Below are 16,069 nucleotides of genomic sequence, written 5' to 3'. Positions count from 1 at the left end.
CTGATTTCCTCCTGCTGCAGAGCTTTTCTATTACACACACACACACACACTGCTGTCCTCCTGAGATACACACACACACGCACACACACTGCTGTCCTCCTGCGATACACACGCACACAGAGAGATTTGGGCATTCAGATTTTTTTTTTTTTCATCAACATTTACTCCATTAAAAAAAAAAAATTACAAAAATATTTGATTTATATAATCATTTTGTAATCATTTTTATAACAGTAACACGACAAATCATTCATCATATAGTTATCACAAAAAAAGACCGTGGTTATATCTACATAAAATAAGAAACATTACCAAAACTAAACTAAAGTCTACCACAGTGGACAAAATGTCTGGCTCTTTATCCAGCAGGACACTGATGGGATGAACCCTCTTACCTCTGAATCATACTTTTGTTTTTCACGGACAGCGGATCGGTCTGCTTGTATTGCTGCAGAATAAAACCGTAAAACAGTTAAACAGCAAGAAAATAGCACCATAAAAATAACTGCGATCAATTGTAAGCAACGTTCTATGTGATATGCCTTTAAAAAAAATAATAATAAGAAATGGGCTAAACAAATAAAGTAAAAAAAAAAAAAAAAACGAGAACGTACATTTTATTTATCTGTATCGCATATTTATAGATAGGCCTATGTAGTTTAAAATATACGCACATTTAAATATGTGTTGTATTCATATTTTATGTTGAATATGTTAGGTGCCCGATTAATGATCTTATTTTAACGAAGGACATTTTTCTGTCAATTCAATTTCGCTCTTTTAATTTTACCGCAATTTAGCATTTAACGTTAATGAGATAGATAGATAGATAGATAGATAGATAGATAGATAGATAGATAGATAGATAGATAGTGAACCTTGAGTCAGTGAACCTTAAATGTAAATATTATTCATAGTGCGTCACGGGTCAGGGGTCAGCGTGATTGCAGGTGGAGCGGTCTCTGGTGAATGGGGTCCAATGGGAAAATCCTGTCTGGTCCTTCAGTGTCCAATGAGCTGAGATCAGGGGGAGGTCCGCGTGCTGCTCAGAGAGAGACTTCAACAAACTCTCCTCCGAGCAAGGTCCTTCTGGACACGAAGATGCCTGGTTCCCCGAGTGTGCTGTGGAGCTCGGCCTGAGTTAACGCGCGTTTCTCTGTGTGGATTCATGAACTTATGAAGACGATGCGAGTTTGCAGTGCGAGCTGATATGAGGTAAGAAGACGTGCAAGTTTTAACCTTTTCAAAAGTAAAAAGTTATGCTTAAGCAAAATATGAAATTATAAAGGCAGTGTACAGAAATCCTGCAGAAAGAAAATGCGTAGTTCGTTTGTATGAACACGTCTTTATTAGTAGTCTAATAGTAGTAGTAGTAGTAGCAGTAAATATAGGTTTCATAAATCAGAGCGTGCATTTGAAAGTCGGAAGAGAGAGAGAGCTGATCGTGCGCGCCGCTGTTTTCAGGAATATCACGCGCGTCTGATGGATGGATGGATGGATGGAAGTTCCCTCATGAAGAGATTCCGGGCCCGAGTGGATTTCATCTGTGTGTGAAATAAGACTCACGGTTCATCATAGCCATGAAGCTCTGTTCGCCTCGCATCTGCGTGTAGGACATCTCAGGAACCTCCGTGAACTGCTGGGAGCCGGCGATGGCAGGAACACGTCCGGGACGTCCCTGAGACCTCCCCATGTTGGTGAAACTGCTGGAGAGCTCACGCACGCGCTTGAGTTTGTGTTGTGGAGAGACTGAAGCGAGCAGCGGAAGGGTCTGAGACACGCGTGAGTGAGTGAATGAGCGAGTGAGCGCGAGCATGAAGGAGAAGTCGAAGAACGCGGCGCGCACGCGGAGGGAGAAGGAGAACAGCGAGTTCTATGAGCTCGCCAAACTGCTGCCTCTGCCCTCGGCCATCACCTCACAGCTGGACAAGGCCTCCATCATCAGACTCACCACCAGCTACCTGAAGATGAGGATCGTCTTCCCGGAAGGTAGGCTGCGGCACTCATATGCACAACAAACGGGAAAGATTGTGGCCATCGTCTTCTGCGTACATACGGCTTCTGAAAATAATTCAGTTCATTCATTCTTGTCAGCAATAATAATAATAAACAATAGGTTGGTGATAATGCAATGCAGATGTTATTGTTTTATTGTTATTAATTCAGTTCAGATGTATTTGTATAGCGCTTTTCACGATACACATTGTTTCAAAGCAGATTTTACAGAAAAAGTAGGCTACGGATTTTATTGTAGTAGTATTATATTGGTGCTGTAAATTAATCATTAATATATTATTATTAAAACATATTATTTGTTTAAAATTATTATTTTATTTCACAAGTATTTTGATCTAGACGTGTGTGTCATTTAAAGGCCATAAAAAAAAAAAACATTTTTCAATAGGAAAAAGAACATAATTAGCAGACAAGATAGGACCGAGATCATTCTAACATATATTAGCAAAGCAGATATTAATACAGTTAACTGAGACGTGCATACAGAGTTCAGAAGGCCTGTCCGTTTTTAAAATGCAAACACGGATTGAAAATATTCTGCTCCTTACGGCCTTTCGCTTTTACAGCAGCAGAAATCTTCTTCTTCTGTTTAAGCAACAAATACATTTTCTTTCGTCATTTAAATAATAATAATAATAATAATAATAAAGTGAATTTCATTAAAGCAATGAGGTTCTGATTATTATTTCTCATCTTCTGCTGCGCGTGACTGAAGAAGAATAGCAACAATTATCAGCCTTCGATCGACACCTGACTGACGAAACTATTACTATTATTATAATTAATAATAATATAAATAATAACACCAAAACCATAAAAAGCATCGTTTGTTTGTGGATCTACCATCACTCAGCACTCGTTTAAAACACAGACAAAGACGACATTCAGTTACAGCTAAACTGATCGTTTGTGTTCGACATGTGAGAGAAAAGAGACAAACATCTACATCAACAGTTTGCCAATATTCCTTTTAGGTGCATTTTTTACCAATGCTCATACAACTCTTTGTATTATTAGTATTATTATTTCTATTATTGTTTCGTGTAGGCCTATTCCTATCCATATGTTTTCGCCTCTTACATTTTAATAACAGGCCTATTTACTGTTAGATGTACAACACGTAGACTGTTATTAAAGTTATATATTTCTAATGTAATGACTTTTTGAAACCTGCCGTGAGCTTAAAAACGAATTTTCATCAGAAGACTCCGTCTTTGATAACAAATGAAGATGATATGTTTAATTAGGTTTTTTCTACATTTACTGTTACTGATAATATTAATATCCGCGTTATTTAGCTAGCCTGTATGTAATTATTGGGCTCGCACTGTACCTTTATGCATTGTTTGGAAACAATGAAACAGTCTCTGTCCATCTAGGATAGATACTGAAGTGTATTTTAGCAGCATGTGCTTTACTCATTAGTGAAAGTAAATGTTTTTAAACCTACTGCCTCGCGCGAATGAAACTGCTCGCCGGGGTTAAAGGTCAGCGAGGTCACGGACAGACAGGAAATGAGACAGTAAAGTTTTATTAGTAAATGAAGGAAGGTGAAGCTGCTTTTATGGTGCTTATTTATTGCTCGACTGTGAAGAGAATAACTGAACGCTGCTCAAATAATAGTCCAGCAGTTTAATCATTTAACTTTATGAGATATGCGTTGTTTTCTGTTTTTATTCGTTTAGTTTATTTTGGTAACGTTAAATGTGTTATTACGGGTTTTCGCTCAGATTTGTTTTATAATTATTATTATTATTAGCTATTGGTTACTCTTGTGTCACGGTTATTGGAAACTTAATGTCAGAAGCTTATTAATGACGGCTGTTTACATTAGAGAATAGAATATGAATATGCGTAATTTGGTATAAGTCATTATTATTAATGTGTCGGAATAGCCTACATTTCGAAATAATGTTCTCAGCAGCGCTTAAAGAAACGGTTCACAACTTTAACAGGAGAAGCAGATGAATTGTTTCAATGTGACTCCAGCTTAGTGTTCATTTCAGTTTTCTTGTCTTGCAAGCAGTTATTGAAACATTTCTGTGAAAGATGCAGTGATGTAGCTATTCTTCTGCGTGAAGTGCTTTACTCTTATGTCCAGTTTGTTCTGTGATTAGCTCGCGTATATCCAGATCCAATCAGATCTAATAATTCCCCCGCGAAATATTACAACTTTCCTTTTCAGATCCGTCGGCTGTGTGTCAGGATCCACCCGATTCGAACATTATACGCTTTTAACAATTATTATTTTATTGAGAGCAGTTATTACTGTTTCGACTATTTTTATTATTATTGTTTTATATGATTATTATTATTATTATTATTATTATTATTATTATTATTATTATCATCATCATCATTTAATAAACCTAAATATATGGCCATATTTGGCCTAATTAGAAAGTTTGAATTAGCCTTTAGCTTTCACGGAATCTTAATCTTAAAATATTTGAATTGTTTAGGCTATAATTTTAAAAGCAGCAAGAAAAAAATAGATTTTATATATATATATTTATTATCTTTTAATGAAAAATAAAATAAAATGATAATAATAAACGCCATCAAACATGTTTCCACGCGGTTATTTTTTCCGGGAGAGTGTGGTTATTTTCAGCGAGCTGTCTGAGTAATGTGATTGTTTCTGCTGATAAACGCCGAGTTCATCTTTGTTTAATATTAAAGTGGAATCGGAGCACTTGCTTTCATCTGATGTTTGTTTTCGTGTGATTTGCATTTTAATAAGGATGTGTGTGAGTCAGACTGTTTGCTCTATCGAGTTCCTCTGACCATCATAATAATCCTCATTCACATTCAGCGTGTTTACAGTCAATTCAGTGTTAAAATATTGACTGACTGATTGCCAGATGACGATGGACTATTATTTTTTCTGTTGTTATTTTTGTGTGTTGTTTTTGTAGGTTTTGATTATGCTTTTTTCGTCAATCTATTTTCATATTAGAGATATTTCATGTATATTATGTATATGCGCTAATCAGCACCCTGATGGATCATCAGATATTTAAGGCTCGCCATCACAAGTCAGTTTTTGGTGTTTTCTCTGAATGCGTCCCGCAGGTCTCGGGGAATCCTGGGGTCACGTGAGTCGAGCGAGTTCTCTGGACAATGTGGGCCGAGAGTTAGGATCACATCTGCTTCAGGTATACGCTTTAAAATCATGCTTGACTAGTATTATTATTGTTATTATTATTGTTATTATTATTATTTTTATTATTATTGTTATTATTATTATTATTATTATTATTATTATTAATATTATTATTATTATTATTATATGTAGTTAGGTATAATAAGTAAAATATTATAATGATATCGAATTCTGAAACTATTCTATCGAACTTTTTTAATGATCGAATAAATTTATAATTCGTCTTCATTTATAATTTTACATTGCTACTGGGTCTGTTCCATGTCATTTGTTGTGTTTCTAGCGAAGATTTTGTTTCAAATTTTTAAATTATTACTTTTTTTTAAAGTGCTTCCTCCATCTATTTATATTTTTACTTATTTTTATAATGGAATATGAAGGCTTAATTGTATCTCCTGACTCCTGAATGTTGAATATTACCTCAGCGCTACCCGATCTTGCTTTAAAATAAAATAAAAAAATAATAATTGATTTCTAAGAGCTAATGATGCTTTCGTAATAAAAGAACTAATCAATGTAAATAAAATGCCTTAATTATTATTATTTTATTATTATTATTATTTCTTTAGACTTTGGATGGCTTCATTTTTGTGGTAGCTCCTGATGGAAAAATCATGTACATTTCTGAAACTGCATCAGTGCATTTAGGGCTGTCACAGGTAAAGTGCACATTTTCATATTTACTACTGATTGCTTTTATTAATATTCAGCCGAAATCACAATATTTGTGGCAGCTTTGACAGCAGTGACAAAAGTCCATTTTAACAGGTAGAGCTGACGGGGAACAGCATTTATGAATACATCCACCCCGCAGACCACGACGAGATGACCGCAGTCCTGACCGCTCACCAGCCGTATCACTCACACTTCGTCCACGGTGAGACAGCCACTAAACACCTCTGTACACAAATCAATCCAGCTTCCCTCAAACCGCTCCGTCACCGTCCCCTGCTTTCTGTTCTATTATTCTAGAATATGAAATGGAAAGGTCTTTTTTCCTGAGAATGAAATGTGTCCTTGCTAAAAGAAACGCTGGCTTGACGTGTGGTGGTTACAAGGTAGGCTGTCAGATTCTCATTCAGTCCTTTATGTGTGGTATTAAACACATGTCTCCACATCTGCATAAAAATAAATTTATTATATAAACTATTTAATGTTTTTTCCTTATTTAGTGTATTTAATACATGTATTTTAAAACATCAGCAATGACAAATGTTCAGAAAGCGATCCACCTGCATTTTCTAATTGAGATTGTATATACTCAGAGAATATTTACATGCAAGAATAATATAAGATAGCATGGAGATGATCACAGTTGCTGTTAACTAATCTACAGATGCGTATATGTGTGTGTGATCCTGATTTCTGACAGGTCATCCACTGCAGCGGCTATCTGAAGGTCCGTCAGTACAGTTTAGACATGTCTCCGTTCGACGGCTGTTATCAGAACGTGGGTCTGGTGGCTGTGGGTCACTCTCTTCCCCCCAGCGCAGTCACCGACATCAAGCTCCACAGCAATATGTTCATGTTCAGAGCCAGCCTGGACATGAAACTCATTTTCCTGGACTCCAGGTACCATGTGTTCATACGCTTACACATAGTGCTGTGCTGCTAGTTTTATTAAAGATAATGTAGGCAATGGGGACCAAAAGGCCTGAGGCTATAAAAATTCAAAGTTAAACATAGATATCAAAATGGTTATATAATGTAAAATTGTATTTTCAAACCACCAAATGACACAATCAGGACTTTCTTGTCTTCTGCATCTATGATTTTGTAAGTGCAGCTGTGTTTAATGAGACGTAAATTTGCGCACTTATGTTTAACCGAATCTGTGGCGTTCTCGCACGTGCCAGTGTGTGGACAGGTGTTTGTGCTCAAGCCAACACCATTGTTATCCCGTTCTGTGTTCTGTGTTTGTCAGGGTTGCGGAGCTCACTGGCTACGAGCCGCAAGACTTAATAGAGAAGACACTTTATCATCACGTCCACAGCTGTGACACTTTCCATCTCCGCTGCGCGCACCACTTGTGTGAGTTAGGTTTGTTTTTCCTCATTCCTCTGCTCACGTCCCCTTCACAGCATCTAAAAATAACAGCAGCTTTGATGGACATGGTCCACCGGTACACCGAGGGTACAACTGAGCGTGCTAACTGATAATGCCACGTTACAGGTGATCAACATCAGCTTAGATTACACATGCAATCAATTAGGAACTAATTTAGTGAACCACATTGAAAACTACAGCGTTAGTCTTTAAAACACATTTTCTTTAATCCATTGTTTTATCCATTACATTCCTGATTATAGCACAACGCAGCCTATTAAGAGACACAATATTTGATATTATTTGCTTTAAATAGTTATTAAGGCTGGAAGAAAAACAGCAGCTTATGGTTTAAACATGCAAATGAAAGCAGTAATTAGCTTTCCGGAATAAAAAAAGATTAAATGAACCACACGTACACATAAAAAATCATCACAATGTTGCACATTAAAGTGAACAAATTAATGAATCGTCGTCTTCTTTTTTTTTTCTGTTTAGCAAAAGAAGCGTATGTGAAAGTGTCAGAAATGTTCTCTAATTGATTGTGTGTTCTTCTCTCTGTAGTGCTGGTAAAAGGACAAGTCACCACCAAATACTACCGATTCCTGGCGAAGCAGGGTGGGTGGGTGTGGGTACAGAGTTACGCTACTATCGTACACAACAGCAGATCGTCCAGACCGCACTGCATCGTCAGCGTCAACTACGTCCTCACGTGAGTATGAGCAGATCTTCAAAACAGCATGTGATCTTTATGCACTGTTGTTTCACTTTCATATTTACATATATTCATATATATATATATTGCATATATATTGCATTTGTAACCCCTTGTTTTGAGTTTCTGAGTACTTCATTGTTTCCGATTGTTTTGTCTGATGTGTATTAGGCATTTGTAATTAGTTTAAAATGAAGATTCTATATTAATGTTTAAATCTAATTCATTCATGTGATGCAAAGCTGAATTTTCAGCAGCCATTACTCCAGTCTTCAGTGTCACAGAAATCTATAGTCTAAAATGCTGATTTGATGATCGAGAAACATTTCTTAATTTTATCAATGTTGAAAATGGTTTTGTTTTCAGAGATTCTTTGCTGAATATACAGTAAAAAAAAAAACTTGAGATGGAAATCTTTTGTAATATTATACAAGTCTTTATTGTCATTCTCAATCAATTTAATGCATCCTTTCTGAGTCTTAATGTGTATATATATATATATATATATATTTATATAAAATTTATGCATTTAGCAGGCACGACTTACAGTGCATTCAGGATATAAATTTTAACTTATCATGTGTTCCCGGGGAATCGAACCTCCCACCTTGCGCTTATATATATATATAATTTGAATTTTGAACAGTAGTGTATATGCATGTAAAATAAAATATTTTCAAATTACTTCATGTACTTGCACTGTAACATGGGATAAAATAAAAATTACTAACAACTTCAGCAGTCACAATTTATTCTACTCAATCAATTCTCACTATTAACTATCTACTAACTATGACTCCTGATTTACTGCTTATTAATAGTTAGTAAAGTAGTTATTAAAGTAGTAAAGTTTTGGTGTGGGATGGTCATGCAGAAAAATGCATTATTATGTGCTTCATAAGTAGTGATAAACAACCAATATGCTAGTAAAACTCCTGCTAATAAGCAACTAGTTAATAGTGAGAATTAAACTAAATTCTTCAAAATTGTTCAGTAATGCAGTTCCATACACAAACTTGAATCGATTTGTACATGGCTAACATGCATGCAGTGTATTAGGCAAGAGGGTAGTATGCCATATCATTTCTTAAAGCTTTTGTCTACAGTTGTGTTGAATTGCCCTCATTATTCCACTATTACTCAACTAAAAGGCCTCTCTCAGTGACTTACAACTAGCAATAGGTTCAGTACAATATCATTAAGGTTTAAATTTATGGTGTTTGCAAGTCCGGCCATGACAGTGACAGAGCGAGTTAAAGCTGCCCTGATGCTCATCAGTCAGTTTGGGGTGTCATTCCTGTTCTTGGTTTATATAATATGCCAGCTGCATGTACAGGAACTGCATGGGAGCCAGGGGTTGTGGATGATTTATTTGTCATGCATTCATACTGACAAACTCTGTGCATTACCACAATGAACTTTTCCACTGGAACTCTCTGGAAAGAATGAGGTAGGATTGAGCAATGTAGCCATCGCTCACACAACGGTTTTGAGCGAGGGATGTATGGAAGAGTGAAACAGCATTTGTGTGCACACTTCAAGAGAGCCCATTAGAACTGATGCCAGCATCTGGAGCATCGACCCCCCCCCCCCCCCCCCAACGCCACTCTTTCTTCCTCCAGATGTAAATTAATTGTGCACTATAAAAACCTTCATTAAAAAAAAGTTGATTAGTTCTGATATGCCAGTCTGCCAATAACCTGCGAGTGTCAGATAGCTCTTCAGCCACAGCTATAAAGGAAAAGTGTTTATGAGGTTTAATTAATAGGTTGTAAAGATGATGAGTGTTTATAGCTCACAGCTTACTAGGAGTGTCCATGAATGGACTTTTTTTTGTTGTGATATTCCCTGTCATCGTCCAAGATTCAGTTTCCTTGAGAAGAATGATTTCCATAAAAGTGTGCGTTGCAGTGTAGACATCACGAGTGTGAGATCTGTTTCCTGTTTAACCTCTCCACATGTGCTCTCATTCAGAAATGCACAGCTCGTCTATAGTGAGAAAAGGAAGCAAGGTGGATATGTCTGGCATCTTATTGAGGTGTTATCAGAGTCTACTCACACGGGCTGTGAGGTGTGAAATGAGATGGTGTGTGTGTGTGTGTGTGTGAGAATGGTAGCTCAGCTGAATGAGATTGTGTGTATGCGCTAAAACACTCACACCTGCCAAACTGTTGCACCTTAAAGGTTTTAGCTTCTGTCTACAGGCCCTGACCTCGTAAAAACTCTTTGTTTACACAGAGCGTACATCAACGATGTCAACTTAATGAGATCGTATGGATCTGCATGTGAATTTGTGCAGGTGCTTGTGAGAAAGTGTAGAAAGTCGGCCTTTTTCCAAGATTTTGCCATCTGCATACAATCCCATTAGTCTGTGTGCTGTCTGAGCCAGACTACTAGGCCTCCGGAGGGAAGCTGGCATCGGTGCCTGGCTAACATGCGCTCCAGCCAACGTTTTCTGAAAGTTATCACTGGGGAAAGAAATCCATACACCACTTTACCGACAAATCAATTCCCATTTCCTAGTTATATCTTATGTGGTGATCCCTGTGTGGGTTTGATTTAGCCAGACATAGCTCTTAATCTCACTGTGTATTTGAACAGAGCCCCCAGCCCTCCAGCCGTATGTTTGTAGGAGCCTTGTTCCAATCCTGTAGGAGAAACAGTGCAATTGTCCTTGAGTCTTCCACACACACTGCTTCACAAATGAGCATGGAGCCTGAAGTATCTAAAACAATTCCTGACCATACATTTCTCTGAGTGGTAAACTGAAAAGGAGAACTGCACCAGTAAACATTAATATAGAGACAAGCAGTCACAAACCATAAGGTTGCATACACTGTTGGGTTTGAGGCTAAATGTTGCTGTCCTTCCCCAACAGGGACACGGAGTACAAAGGACTACAGTTGTCCTTAGATCAGGTGACGTCTACTAAACCCTCGTTCACCTACAACAGCCCCTCTAACCCCATCAGCGAGAACAGAAGAGTCGGCAAAAGCAGAGTCTCCCGTACCAAGACCAAAACAAGACTCTCTCCCTATTCACAGGTCAGTATCACAGTAAGGCCTTCTATTTGGATGGTAATGGTATGTTGGGAGCTCTAGAAAGGTCTTCTGTTGCTGGGAAGACTTCTAATGTGACAACTAGGACATTCCTTAAGTAACATTCCATAAACTAATCATTGCCTTCTAATTTTAGGTGTTGGGTTAAGGATAGGGTTAAGGGCTGGAACAATCATTTTAAGGGTAAGTTTGAGGGAAGGTTGAGGAACTATAGGACTCGGATTGGATGGCAGGAATGTTGGATGTTGATCCAGTGTCATGTTCTGCGTGTGTAAATCAGTGCCCTCATTGATAAAAGGAAATTGTGCTACTGGAGGCACCCCAACACTACACATTTCCAGACTCGTCCTTATAAAATACATCAGAAACAGCACATTAGAAGAAACTCCATGTCATCAAATGGGTGGATCAGATAAGAGAGACATCCAACATGTGTACTGTTGGCGTGCCTCCAGGAGCATGGTTAGGAAACACTGTATTAATGCATATCTGTTTCTTGTGTGCAGTATACAGGTTTCCCCACAGATCGCTCAGAGTCGGATCAGGATAGCCCGTGGGGAGGAAGCCCACTCACTGACTCTGCATCTCCTCAGCTTCTGGAGCAGTGTGAAGGCGTAGACTCCTCATGTGTATACCGGCAGTTCCCAGAACCACGGCCCTTGTGCTACAGCCGACCGCTGACAGATGACCATCATACCTCCAGTGACTTCTACAACCACACTCACTCCGAGTCCTGCGAGAGGGGTCGATGTATGGCTGGCCGATACTTCCTTGGCAACCCTCAGCCTGGACGAGAGGCATGGTGGGGAGCAGCCCGCTCTGTTCTACCATTGCCCAAGTCTTCATCCGAGAACGGGGACAGTTTTGAAGGTGTGATGCCCCACATCACCTCTGTCCATAGCCTGCAAGGTGTGTTTCTTTCACTGGATCTATGGTTGGAAACCAAATGCAAACTACAGTCCTGCTCCTGGAGAGCTACTTTCCAGAAGACTTGAGTTCCAATCCTGCATTAACACACCTGCCTGTAATTCTCACGTAACGTCTTGATTAGCTGGTTCAGGTGTGTTTGATTGGGTTTAGAGCTGAAATCTGCAGGACGACAGGTCTTCAGGAGCAGGATTGTAGACAGTATTTTACAAATGTGTTGTTCTGGTATTTTAAGCCCTTGACTTTATCCAAAGAAAAACCTTGATTGTTTTGGTTCCTTGAACTGTGGTAAATTCCTCATGGTAACATTGTTTTTGTCCCACTTGCAGCGAGAGGTCACTGGGACGAGGACAGCATGGTCAGCTCACCTGACACGAGCGATTCAGGCGACCGATACCGTGGTGACCAATGCCGTGCAAGTCCTCAAGAGCCCAGCAAGATTGAGACGTTGATTCGGGCCACACAACAGATGATCAAAGAGGAGGAAAGTCGTCTGCATTTGAGAAAGGCTCCTATAGAAATACCCTTGGAGTCTACAAACGGTCTGGCAAAGAGCCATGGCTCATCGTTTCACAGTACCGACTTTTCCCAGTCAGCTTTGCAGAGTGTGTTGTGTCGAGGGCCAGCTCAGGTTATAAGCCCCGCCCCTAGTCCTGTTCCTCTTTCCCGTCTGTGCAGCCCCATTCCTGACAGACTGGGCAAATGTAAAGACTTCCTTTCTAATGAGCTCTCCTCTTCTCAGCAACACCAGCAGCCGCTGCCCCTGACGGGCACATGTGCTGTCTCTCCGACTCCGGCGCTATACCCCTCACACCCCCGCCAGTACCTGGAAAAACACACAGCCTACTCGCTCACCAGCTACGCACTCGAACATCTGTACGAGGCAGAGAGCTTTAGAGGATACTCCCTGGGTTGCTCAGGTCCCTCCCATTACGACATGGCCACTCATCTGCGCATGCAGGCTGAACAAGCACCGGGCCATAAAGGCACTTCTGTCATAATCACCAACAGCAGCTGATGCTCATCAAACCACGAACCGCCTCTCAGCGATTCACCCTCTCACTCAAGCTAGCCAAGAATTCCTGATTTGATTTGTTCTTGTTCCTACATGTTTTACAAATACTTGTTTTCTAGTAAAAAAAGTAAGCATTCTTAAAACAAACAATTCGATTGCACTTTATTTTACAGTACGTGTACTTACATGTACTTACAGTGTATTTCTCTAAGAAAGTTCTGGTAATACAAGGTAACTACATGGGCTAGGGTTAGGTTTAGGGGTAGGTTCAGGGTTAGTACCTAGTTATTACATAGTTATTGTAATTACTATAATAAGTACATAGTATGTACATAGGGAACAGGACTGTAAAATAAAGTGCTATCAACAATTCATTAAGAAGCTAAATAATTTTTTTTTTTTTTTTTAATACTGAGGTTTATGCAGGAAAAAATAAATAAAAAGCAGAGAAAAATAATAAATAGAAAAATAAACGAATCCTATATTATGCAATTTTTTAGAAGTAAATTGAAATTATTTGAAGGATGTTTAGATATTTTTGCTAGAAAACAAGACAAACATATCAATTAAGTACACTTTTGCAGTGTAATAAGGGATGTGAGTTCTGTCACTATTATAAGCCGTAAATGCTTGAATGAATGGGGATTGTCCAAATGATTTCTGGAAGTAGGAGAATATGAGAAGCATGAATTACATGATCTCATAACAGCACATTGACGTTTCAAAAATCTAAACAGAAAAACAGTATTTAATTGTATTTATTTAGTTTTTTCAGTAGTTTGCATTTGGGTTGTGGAGTTGTTGGGTCACAATACTTTATGTATTATTTTTTTCTTGTTCATTAGTTGGTTTCTTTATATACATATATTATTATTTATTATTATTACTATTATTATTATTATTATTTTTAGCATGCTGATGTTCCAGAGATTGACAACGAAGTCTAATGCAAAATGCAGCATTAATTTATTATTGTTTCAGTAATTGTTTAAGGTTATTGTAGGATTCAACCTTAGCTCATTTGTGTACTGCGATACTTTTTGTAGTTGCATATGATTTTTTTATTTAGTCTTTTAAGTCAAATGCTTGAAGATTCCATTTGAAGCTTTTATTTTTTAAACAAGACATTGGTTGAGCATGTTATTGTGTTATGGACTTGATCAAATTATTCTTCTGCAGGTCTCTAACATGTCAGCTTTTAAAATGAAATCTGAGATTATGCAATTATAAAAACATCTGATTTTATTCAAACAATTGGAACAATAATGGAGTCTTGCGCTGGTTCGATTGGAAGGTGTGGTGTTTTTGGCCCGAGGAGTGATGGACTGCGCTGGTGCTGGAGGGCTTTGGATCGAGCTGCTGTTTGGTGTATTGAAGTTCCCAAAGTCTGGTATGAACGTTAACGGGGGAATTATCTGACAGACTCTACCCTGTACCTCACTACTACTTTGTGTATTTATATAAAAAAATAAAAATGGCTCTGTTCGGAAAGCTGTTTTACTCTGAAAAAAAAAAAAGAAGATATTTATGATGTACATACGCAAAATTCACCCCCGCCTCCCACCCACACCAAATAAAATGATGCAAAAGTTGCAAAAAGGTATTGCAAAATGTATTTATTATGTGAATGAAAAATGTCTTTTGCTTTGAAATATCACAGTGTTTGTGTGTGTGTTTATTTATAATTTTCAGTTCTGCATCCAAAGTAAATGGCATTGTTTCTAAACATACTGTTTCTAAACATACAATGACAAATATTTGAATTTGTTTTCATATTGCAGCAAAACTGTTTAGAATGATAGATTTCTAAATTGGTTCTGCATTTGTTTTTAATCTTGACATTGCTCATCCAGCGAGACTTTGGAGAACTCAGGTGAAAAGGATGTTGAAATAAACACATCCACACTAATCTGATCATTATTCATGTTTAATATGCTATTTCATACTCACGTGAAAAATTAATAAATGACTGCAAAGATGTTAATTCATTGAAAGGCTACATGGTTTTTAATTTTGAAATGTTTATTCGTTTTATTTTTAGAAACATTTTTGTCAGTTAAATTTTAAATTAATTAATTAATTTAAATTACAGCATCTTTCAAGACAATAGATTTAAGCTAAAAATTAACTGGAAAAATTATTAAAACACACACAAATACATTTTACACCATTAATTCCAATGAATACTTAAGTACCTGCAATAACATCACACATGAACAATTTACTGCTAGAAGTGATCTGCTTCAAACAAATAAAGAGCTATGATATATATATATATATATATATATATATATATATGTATATGTATATGTATATATATACGTATATATGTATGTTTACACACACACACACATATATCATGTTTTTATATCATTAGCACTCACATCATTAGCACTTTTCTGCAGATAATGGCGATCATTTTGATAATAAAATACAGGTCTTATTCTATATAGATACAATTATTTTCAGCAAACAATTGCAAATAGTTTGCATAAATGTATTTAATCTCTGTTCTGTGTAAGGTCAAATGAAAGAGCAGGAATCAACATGTAAGGATCCTTGAGTTCGGAGGAACTAAATGGGTGTTTGGTTCACCTTGCTGTAACTAAAAAATACAGATGCATTCATATTTTTTCATATATATTCATTTATTCGTTTGCCCACCATTCATTCATTTGGTGTTTTCTTTTTAGTTTAGGGATTTTTATTTTCTTTTATTATTATTATTTTTCTGGCTGCAAATCATGAAAAATGAGACTGAAGCACACATTGCAGAAGACAAACATTGAGAAAGGGCTCTTTGTCTGCTCTGTATTTCACGTGTGCTGTGAAGGAAGCTCAGGTAAACTCTTGGCTGTCCTGACAGGTGTGTTTCTGGGAAACAATGTCAAACACAGACATGAGTGAGCTGCTGCAGGCCTGACTCCACACATCCTCCAGTCCAACCGCACATCTCACTGCTTGCTTGCTGAGCCTCATGCATATTAGGAGACATTAAATACATTGGAAAAGTTGACATCCTTGTGTGACTGACAATATTCTAACTTCATTTTATAAACACTTTAACTCTAACTCTTGGTGTAAATAGACAAAATGAGTACAAATGAGATAGTAGATGTAGAGAT

The 16,069-nt window shown here is 37.5% G+C and overlaps 1 protein-coding gene across 3 annotated transcripts; it reads left to right on the top strand.

Annotated features, from left to right (window-relative positions):
• The first annotated feature begins 904 nt into the window (after positions 1–904).
• LOC113060038 (single-minded homolog 1-A-like) lies at positions 905–13,217 on the top strand. 3 transcript variants are annotated; one of them, XM_026228822.1, is made up of 12 exons: positions 905–1,215; positions 1,465–1,989; positions 5,092–5,174; positions 5,752–5,841; positions 5,951–6,059; positions 6,155–6,240; positions 6,555–6,754; positions 7,107–7,222; positions 7,793–7,940; positions 10,822–10,987; positions 11,509–11,911; positions 12,259–13,217. In XM_026228822.1, exons 2-12 carry the CDS (start codon positions 1,815–1,817, stop codon positions 12,945–12,947), a joined length of 2,265 nt encoding a protein of 754 aa, XP_026084607.1. In that variant the 5' UTR covers positions 905–1,215; positions 1,465–1,814; the 3' UTR covers positions 12,948–13,217. The 3 variants fall into 3 exon arrangements, with proteins under 3 accessions (XP_026084607.1, XP_026084608.1, XP_026084609.1); XM_026228823.1 differs by having other exon boundaries at positions 906–1,215; positions 7,107–7,213; XM_026228824.1 differs by lacking the exons at positions 905–1,215; positions 1,465–1,989; positions 5,092–5,174 and having other exon boundaries at positions 5,761–5,841; positions 5,955–6,059.
• Positions 13,218–16,069: the final 2,852 nt, after the last annotated feature.

The sequence above is a fragment of the Carassius auratus genome, chromosome 41 (genome assembly GCF_003368295.1).
Source record: "Carassius auratus strain Wakin chromosome 41, ASM336829v1, whole genome shotgun sequence".
NCBI classification, from domain to species: Eukaryota; Metazoa; Chordata; class Actinopteri; order Cypriniformes; family Cyprinidae; genus Carassius; species Carassius auratus.
The sequence above is the reverse complement of the archived record's forward strand: the minus strand, read 5'-3'. Positions and strand labels throughout refer to the sequence as shown.